The sequence below is a fragment of the Monodon monoceros genome, unplaced genomic scaffold, assembly GCF_005190385.1.
Source record: "Monodon monoceros isolate NGI ecotype Baffin Bay Population unplaced genomic scaffold, NGI_Narwhal_1 Super_Scaffold_14, whole genome shotgun sequence".
NCBI classification, from domain to species: domain Eukaryota; kingdom Metazoa; phylum Chordata; class Mammalia; order Artiodactyla; family Monodontidae; genus Monodon; species Monodon monoceros.
In genome coordinates, this window is record NW_021703770.1 from 16,790,152 (window position 1) to 16,800,190 (window position 10,039).

At 37.9% G+C, this 10,039-nt stretch overlaps 1 protein-coding gene across 1 annotated transcript in view; it reads right to left on the reverse strand.

Annotated features, from left to right (window-relative positions):
- The window catches only part of MTBP (MDM2 binding protein), a 72,379-nt gene that overhangs the window by 21,129 nt on the left and 41,211 nt on the right, over nucleotides 1-10,039 (reverse strand). Inside the window, exons 14-15 of the mRNA XM_029222807.1 lie at nucleotides 6,749-6,904; nucleotides 2,137-2,254 (exon numbers count right to left, since the gene is read on the reverse strand). Coding sequence (XP_029078640.1) covers nucleotides 2,137-2,254; nucleotides 6,749-6,904 — 274 coding nt within the window. The remainder of the gene's footprint in view (nucleotides 1-2,136; nucleotides 2,255-6,748; nucleotides 6,905-10,039) is intronic.

Consider the following 10,039-nt stretch of genomic DNA (forward strand, 5'->3'; position numbering starts at 1 on the left):
ATTGTCTATTGCAAATAACATAAGGTGCCAGAGGAAGAAGAAGGATAAATGGTGAAGAGAAGTAGAGATGTTAATTTCCTCCCCTTTCACAATGGGAAGTTAAAATATACAATCTAAAATTCACGGGTGGGCTTTCCTGGCGGTGCAGTGGTTAAGAATCTGCCTGCCAATGCAGGGGACACGGGTTCGAGCCCTGGTCCTGGAAGAGCCCACATGTCACGGAGCAACTAAGCCCGTGCACCACAACTACTGAGCCTGCGCTCTGGAGCCCACGAGCCACAACTACTGAGCCTGTGCGCTACAACTACTGAGCCTGTGCTCTAGAACCTATGTGCCGCGACTACTGAAGCCCTTGCGCCCAGAGCGTGTGCTCTGCATCAAGAGAAGCCACGACAATGAGAAGCCCGTGCACCGCAGTGAAGAGTAGCCCCCGCTCCCCACAACTACAGAAAGCCCGCACACAGCAACAAAGACCCGATACAAACAAAAATAAAAACAAATAAATAGACATTTAGAAAAAAATAAATAATCACGGGCAAGAAATGCAAGTTCTTTTACGGGTAACCTGTCCTTTTCTCAATCTTCTTTCTAGATTGTCATTTTCCTCCTGACCTATAAACGTTAGAGACCTTCAAGGAATGGTCTTAAGCCCTCTTTCCTTTTTCTACATGGTCTCACCAAGTGATCTCATCCACTAGCATGTATTCAGAAAAACCCTTTTAATGACAACTCCAAACTGACTTCCAGGTTTCTCCTCCGATCCACCTAACATGCCCACTTGCATAAGCCATAGAGCAAACTTAGCATCCTTAAAGCAGAACTCTAGATTTTTCTCCCCAAATCTGTCCTTACTCCAACTTCTCTCCAATCTTCCCCAAACCATAAGTGAGAACACCACTCACATGCTGTTCAAGCCAGAAATCTAAACTGTCTTGGATGCCTCTCTTTCCCTGTCCTCCACATCCAGTCCATCACAGGAAGGTTTTTTCCCCAGCTAAGCACCAAAATATATCCCAAACTTGTTCTCCACTACTACTCTAGTTAGAAATCAAAGTTATCTCTCAGCCTACAGAAAAAGCCACCCAACTGATCTGTCTGTTCCTAGTATCCTCCTCCTACAATCTATTCGCCACGAAAGAGTAAAAGTTATTTTGCAAAATCAGATCACGTCACTCTTTGGTATAAAATCCATCAAAAGCTTACCAATGCACTTACAATATAATCCAGAGTCTGTATGAAAACCTATAAGGCCCTGTGTGACTGAATGTGCTTCACCCATTTATCCATTAGGTCTCAGCTCCAATGTAACCTCCTCAGGGAGCCATCCCTGACCATCCACCTCATCTCTCCACGCCCACAGCAAGTAAAATTACTATCCTTCAGTCCCTTTGTTTCAGTCATTACACATAGAGTAATTTATAAGTATTATATTTACTTGTCTGGTTACTCCTCTAAGAGGAGAGCCTGACACGCAGTTGGTACTCAATAAATTTGTTGACATCTATGAACAAAATGTTACTCTAGCAAGTCACAAATGTTATAGCAAGCCATAAATGTTATCAGCAGAGGATCTAAAGATAAAAATGTGATTTGGGGGAAGTGAGTTGGAGGAGGGCAATGCAAGAGAGCCAAATCCCTTCTCTTTATTCTATTATTCTACCACTCAACAATTATGTACTGAGTGCTGACTATGTATTGAACCAAAAACAAAACAAAAATAAACTCTGCCTCTTAGAGATAGTTAATAGATACTATACAAACATAAAAATGTAAAACAGGAAGAATTTAAAATAGCTCAAAGAAGAAGAGTACTCTTACTTCACTTTACATGTTCCTGTATTGTTTAAATTTTTCTTACATATTCATATACCTGTGTATATCTATAGAAGATGGTCTGGAAAGACATCCACTAAAATGTTAACTGTGATTATGTACACCTAGAAAGTACAAGTAGAAGGTAGAAGAAAAAGAGCATTTCGTGGACACACTACTCTGTAGTGCTCTATCTATCTATCTATGGATTTATAGTAAGCATATATTTCTTTTATAATAAAACCATAAACTACTAATATCTCATAAATACAAGGATTAAGATTTTAAAAGTCATTAAAAAATACTGAGCTATTTAAATATTACCTCATTTTTTGTTTAGCTTTTTCAAAAGTTTCCAAGTTTTGAAGAACATGCCTTTCTGGCCACTCCAGAGGACTGGTTTCCACTAGACTTGAAGAAATATGTTCCACTGGATTGGAATCTGAAGAGAAATATGTAAGTACTGAAAGGTATTAACATACTGAATTTTGCTATATAAAAATGTATGTAGATACATACATACATCGTGTGTGTGTGTGCACATGTGCATGTGTATAAAGGCAAATTGGATTAATTGTACAGTACTTACCTCGGGCATTTATTAAGGATATCTCTGATGGCCTGAACTGTGCAAAATACCATAGAAAAGTTTTTTGGAAATGAAAAAAAAAATTAGTATTAAGCTTTATTTTACTATCTCCTCATAATAAAAGTTACGAGCTAGAATTCAGAAGATGAATTAGCACTGTAAAAACTCATGAAATGAAAGCATAACTTTGTTATTTTTGTGAAATTAGTTCTAAATGGAAAGGAGACAACTCTGTGGAGAATATTCTGGATATATTATGTGATTTCCATACTACAAAGAGGAATTATCACCAGTATCCTAAGAAATTCATATCTTTAAAAGAGATTACCAGACTTCCCTTGTGGCACAGTGGTTAAGAATCCACCTGCCAATGCAGTGAACACAGGTTCGAGCCCTGGTCCAGGAAGATCCCACATGCTGCAGAGCAACTAAGCCCGTGAGCCACAACTACTGAGGCTGCGCTCTAGAGCCCGTGCGCCACAACTACTGAGCCTGTGCTCTTCAGCCCGCTAGCCACAACTACTGAGCCCGTGTGCCACAACTACTGAAGCCCGCGTGCCTAGAGACTGTGCTCCACAACAAGAGAAGCCACTGCAATGAGAAGCCCACGCACCGCAACGAAGAGTAGCCCCTGCTCGCTGCAACTAGAGAAAGTCTGCGCACAGCAACGAAAATCAAAAGCAGCCAAAAGCTAAATAATTAAATAAATAAATTTATATTAAAAAAAAGTGAGAATCTTTAGGAAAAAAAGAGAGATTACCTCATTCTCAAAAGTACAGTAATACCATAAATAACTTATGATGTTTGCAGGTAAAGGTTACTTTAGAAATAATTCTCACTATGTATTAGTGTAAGATGCCTTAACATACACATTTTCAAGTAAATCGCTAACGTTAAATGTTATTTTACCACTAATAAAATATTATATGTAAAGGTGTGCTTATCTTTCCAGCCAGTATGCTGCAATGAACTAACACTGAGATTGTTGATAACACTGCAATTATCATCAAAAACATACAGGGACACCTTCCATTCTCATTATAAATTATGAGTACATCCCAACTGTTTTAACACTGGCAAAATAACTAATTGTACTACATTTTGGATTCAAAAACTATCTGGTGCTTTAAATTGTTTGAACTATTACACACTAATAAATTGACTGAAAATTACTGGACATTAGCTATTTGACTAACCATCAACCCAGACAAAAATACCCATTTTATACTTTGGGGTCTTACAAAGTGATAATGATTTGGTAAGAAATTTTTGAACAAAAAAGAAAAAAATTAATCATAAATGAAAACAGAAGCCAACTGCATACTATTTTTCCTTTACTTATTAAACTATTTAGTCAAATAGCTTAAAATATTTTTAATGCCTATACTGGACTGCCCCAACCAAACACCATCCAAATATAGCACTTCCCATTTCTTAATAAGGGTGGTGAAATACTATTTTATAGAATAATGAGCTTTATGATGAAATAATCTACTTTATAATGTTGGCATGGTTTTTCAAAAAAAGTATAAAGAAAAAAATCATTATCAGTTCTGAACAGTTACAGGCTGTGTTCACAAAAGAATACGAGCCATTTTAAATAAAAGTTAACATTAATTATTCCTAAATATTACAATATAATTAATTATTAACTTTGACTATACAATCTACATAAATATAAGTGACACAGGCTAAATATTAAGGAATGGATAGGCAAACATTCATATGTATCATGTCTTTTGGGGAATAACTTAATATAATTCTTACAATAAAATGAAATACAATATTTTATTTATGTGGCAAGCAGGACACGGAGCCATGCTGACAATCAAAAAGGAGCCTCTGAGAAACCAAATACACTGCTTCATTTTATTTATTTATTTTTATTTATTTTTTAAAAATATCTACTTATTTGGCTGCACTGGGTCTTAGTTGCAGCATGCGGGATCTTTATTTGCAGCATGCAAACCCTTAGCTGTGGCATGTGGGATCTAGTTCCCTGACCTGGGTTCGAACCCAGGCCCCATGCATTGGGAGCACAGAGTCTTAGCCACTGGACCACTGCGGAAGCCCTACCGCTTCATTTTAAAAGTGTTTTCGGGGCTTCCTTGGTGGCGCAGTGGTTGAGAACCTGCCTGCCAATGAAGGGGACACGGGTTTGTGCCCAGGTCCGGGAGGATCCCACATGCCGCGGAGCGGCTGGGCCCGGGAGCCATGGCCGCTGGGCCTGCGCGTCCGGAGCCTGTGCTCTGCAACGGGAGAGGCCACAGCAGTGAGAGGCCCGAGTACTGCAAAAAAAAACCAAAAAAACAAAAAAAACCTGCCCTACAAAATCACAAATCACAGCAAACAAAAAGGAAAGTAATATTTCAGATAACAATATGTGGCTAATGAATACAGGCCATGATAGGCTTACATTTCAAAATATGAATGAATCACCAAAAAAAGGTTATAATTGGTAGATTGTGTTTATTAATAGGGCAAGAATTATAAACATACACTAGAAGATTCTTATTAAAGTATCTGAAATCAGAAAATTGTGATCTTATAGCGTTATCCAGAAAAGTCATTTATGCAGTGTTTATGTGCCCCAACAGTCCCAGGTAAAGGACACTGTTTTTTGAGTTCAGATATCACATTTGGCATTATGAAAGTCTTTAGCAAGTTATGGCAATGAGTAAATAAAATGGTATACTGACTCTCATTTGTTACACATGCTAGAGTTTTCACAAAAAAAAGAAAAAAAAAAGAAAAAAAGAAACAGATCAATAACCCTAACAATTGCTAATAACTCCTAATGTGCATGGCTGCAAATAATGGGTCAGAATATGAAATATAATTGACCTTGCTGCTTCTTTTGCTGTAATTTGCAGTTAGGTGTACAGTTGACCCTCTGTATCCACGAGTTCCACATCCACAGATTCAAGCAACCATGGATAAAAAATATTTGGGCGAAAAAAAATTCCAGAAAGTTCCAAAAAGCAAAACTTGAATTTGGTGTGTGCTGGCAACTATTTACATGGCATTTACATTGTATTTATAACTATTTACATTGTATTAGGTATTATAAGTAATCTAGAGATGATTTAAAAGACAGGATTAAGACATGATTAAGGTACAGAGCTGGGATTCAGCCTTGTTAGTATTGCTCCAGAGCCCATGCTGTAACCAAGAAGCCATGCTCTCTCACTTACTGAACATATCTTGCACTTAAAAGTAACCTTATACTGTCTCCAACATCTTTCAGATTACTACGCACTATTTAACTTTGGTACTGATATTAACAATAGTGATAATGAAAATACAAACAACAGGTAACAATTTTTTGGCACTGATTGTGTTCTAAGTGTTTTACATGTATCAACTCAGTTAATCCTCATAATAACCCTAGTAACTGGGTAATATTATCATCCCCATTTGAAACATGAGGAAACAGATATGGAGAGGTTAAATAACCTGCCGAAAGACATACGGCTAACAAGTGACAAAGCTGAGATTTAAACCCTGGCAGGCTATCTCCAGAAGCCTGGGCCCTTAAACGTGGCACTAGATGCTGTATTTATATTTTGTTTTCCAAACAGATCATAAGCCTGTAGAAAGCCAAGGACCCAAACTTTTACTTCTTTGTGTGCCTTCATGGCATCAAACAGAGAAAAGGCACTCAACAAACATTATTATTAACTTGATTCTTTGGTCATTTTCTTATTAATGTACGAATAAAAATGATTCTCACAGAATAAAAACAAAAAAATTATCCTGTACTTTTAAAATGCCAGGCAATCTTCAAATGCTTCTTTGTTAGATCTTGAAAAGCTTCACTCTATTCAAATTCATCACAAGAATGGAAGCCAGGAAAACAGAAACAAATGCAAGTTAATATAGAAATTATTTCCTGCTCCCTCAGTAGAACCTTGGTATTGTTCCTGCTATAAAAAATGGCAAATGTGGAGCATCTTATTATATGTACTTTTAACTATATTAAATTTACTGAGTAGGTTCTACTTTTTTTATCTTATGAAAACATAGCTTAATAGAAATCCATCCATTCTAGTAGCTTAGTAACAGTTGTAAGGGGAATCACCTTAAAGTGTTTCTCCCTCTGCTCAGAAACAATTATACTGAACATGCTTCAAGAAAGAAATTATAAGAGAATTTCTACTGTTTAAATGATGAAAAATACAGCTTATTATATATACATACATACTTGTATATACAAGTATATATCACTATTAAAATTTATGATAGATTTTTATTTGATTGATATATTTTATTAGTTTTAATAATAAATAACCATCATAAATGCCACACACAAAAAAGAACTAACGTTTAAAGTAACAGAAAACTTACCATTTAACCTATTGGAGGTGTTGTCTGTCTTTATTAGACTTGTTTTAGGGATAATAGCATCAAAATGATCGAAAAAGCATTCCCTTGTGAGTATTAATAGACTTTTGAGTTCATCCACAGAAAGTACTTCTGGCTGCTTTGCTAACTTTCTCCTTTCTGTAAGACAACAAATCAATATGATTAACAATATAACTGTCATTTTAAAGCCTTGCAAGCTCATCTACTCGTCTTTTATGGGAAATATTTTCAAAAGTAAAACAAATTAATCTCTCCAGAAAATCAACATTCCTGAGTAGGCCTGTTTTCAATTTAGTCCCATTTGAAGGTAACGGTAGAATTTCCAGTTTTGTGAGATAAACAGAAATACAGTAACTTGTTAACACTATAAGGTGACCAACGGTAAAGGCAGGTTTACGGAAGTTTTCAGGAATACACTGCAGAGCATGAAGAACAGCCTTATGTTGGTGTTTATGTGAAAACAAAACCTGTAAGACTTTCAGTTAAATGTGGTGGTTTGGCCACTTCCATCTATTTCTTCTCCCACCCCAAACTTAAAATCACAACAGAGGAATGAACGAGGACAACAAAAGAAGAAACAATAAATAGTGACAGTTTTCAACAAATTTTGGAAGATAAGATAATGCTGGAGTGGTAACTGAGAGTTTGCAGAGCAGAGGAAGGGTTAACTTGGGTGCCTGCAGAGGTATCAGGAAGGTCCTGAGCTAAAACAAGACTAGACACACAGGGACGTATCTAGCCTCCAGCCCTCAAGCCAGATGACTCTGCTCTCATTTTTTGGGTAGAAACAGAAAAGGAGTCTCAGACTGCAGAATGTCAGGAACATTAAAAGGTGGTACTGATGCTGGAGTTACAACTAAGAGATTAAATAAGAGTCTACATCCTGAAAGGTCAGACTCCAACCCTGGGGCCAGAAAGCTAGCAGCTACAAATGCCCCACTGAGAAGATTAAAGGATTCTCCTTTTCAAAAACTGAACGCCCCCAGAGAAAAGATCTTGATACTGACATTACAGTGGAATTAAGGATAGGAGCTCACAACCAAAATGTTGAATAGCTACTCCACCACTCTTGAAGCTTGCCAGATATTACATTACAGTGAGACATAAAATTTCCCACTTAGGACAGACAGAAAAAAAATCACTAGACATCTAAAGAAAGGTACTGAGGGGAGAAGGGACTCTGCATTTCCATGGTCTTATGTTTAGATGTGTAAGGACTTTGATTCAGTAATGCTCCCAGCTCCCCTTTCCCTCCCATCACTCACTGAGCTAGTCTGGAGAAGAAACTAGGCACGTTCTGATTAAACCTTTCCTCTCCAACTTTCATCTGAGCTAGCAAGTTCTTAGGATACACTCTCTCTGCAATGCAGTGAGGGCCCTGCCCGGTCAGGGTTGATCTGCAGGTGTCCTGCTCTGGCTGTCATTCAGGGGCTAAATTCAATTCTGGGTATATGTAGAAGAAAACCCACCATAGATCTAAAAAGTCATATCCTTCAACTCAGTAATTTATCTGTAATTTATCTCCATCAGTGTGTTTCTTAAGTTTATTTCTCAATTGGTTCCAAATTTGGGAGAGAAAACAGGTATTATTTACTAGGCCCCTCCAAGCTAAAAAAAAGTCCAGGATGAAAAGGAGAGGCTAAAGCAAGCAAAAAGAAAACAGGAGCCCAGCAGAAATAAAAACATTCCAGGGAACAAAAGAAAACTTGCCATAATTAATACTCTCGTCGAAATAAGAGAAGATACTATACTCATGAAACAAATACAGGATGCTCTGATAAAGGAAGTCAATGAACAAGAAAATATTTTTTAAAATTAATCACATGAGAGCTCAAATTTTTAAAAGCTGCAAGACATCTCCCAGAAACTAGAACAAAGAGATAATAATATGGAAACAGGAAGGAAAAGCAGGCATTCTGTCCAAAAAAAGCTGACATATAACTAATTAAGAGTTCTAGAAAGAAGAAAAGAAAATGGGAGAAAAAATTATTACAGAGGTAAAAATTTTCAGACTTAAGAACGTGAATCTTCTGTTGATATGGCTCATCAAGTACACAGCTCAGGGCTTCCCTGGTGGCGCAGTGGTTGAGAGTCCGCCTGCCGATGCAGGGGGACACAGGTTCGTGCCCCGGTCCGGGAGGATCCCACATGCCGTGGAGCAGCTGGGCCCGTGAGCCATGGCCGCTGGGCCTGCGCGTCCAGAGCCTGTGCTCCGCAACGGGAGAGGCCACAGCAGTGAGAGGCCCGCGTACCGCCAAAAAAAAAGAAAAAAAGAAAATACACAGCTCAGTACATTGGAGAGGGGGGAAAGGGGAACACGCACATTATGATTCAGAGTAAAGCTTTCAGAGACAAAGCTTCTGGAGGTAAAAGTTCTAGAAGGGGTAAAAACAAACCAAAAATAGGCCACTTCAAAGGATAAGACTAGTATGAGATTTGTCTACAGGAACACAGCAACATAAAACCTTAACCCTGGTGGTCCAGTGGTTAAGACTCTGCTTTCCCACTGCAGGGGACACAGGTGTGATCCTTGGTCAGGGCTCCCGCATGCCGTGCCACGTGGCCAAAGAAAAAAAAAAGACAATGGGACAATGTCTTCAAAATTCTAAGGGTAAACAATTTTTAACCTGGAAGTCTTATGGATTATCAATCTAGTGAAGATATTTTCAGACATGCGAGAGCTTGAAAAATGTATACCCCATGAATGAACTTTTACTCAGGAAGCTACTGCAAGATATGCTCCAACCAAACAAGAGGGGAATTCAAAGAAAAAGGGAGGACAAGGGGTCTAGAAAACAGGAGATTCCAAAAGAAGAGAAGAGGAAAGAGGAGTCTCTTAAGATGTCAGTAGGTCTAAGGAAGCATTTTGTCTAAAATACAGTAAAATATGAAACACTCCAGAAAAAAAAAACTATGAGAAATAAAAAGGAACTACTGAGTTTGAACATGCAATAAATTTACTGAGATGTGTGGCAGAAATGTTGGAGGCTCTGGGAAAACATAACAGTATTTTGCCTGTACAGAAGAATGGGCAAATTAAAAATAAGGTGATTATCAACCATAAAAAAAAAAAGATTATACAAGAAAGGAGAGTTGACCATCATCATATACTACATGACTCAGCAGTAAACTTATACATAGGTACATAGGTAGGTAGGTAGATGGATAGCTAGACAGGAAGAGACGAAGGAAGGGAGGGAGGGAGGGGGAGAGAGGGAAAGAAAGAAAGAAAGAAAGAGAGAGACACAGAGAGAGAGAGAGAGAGAGAGAGAG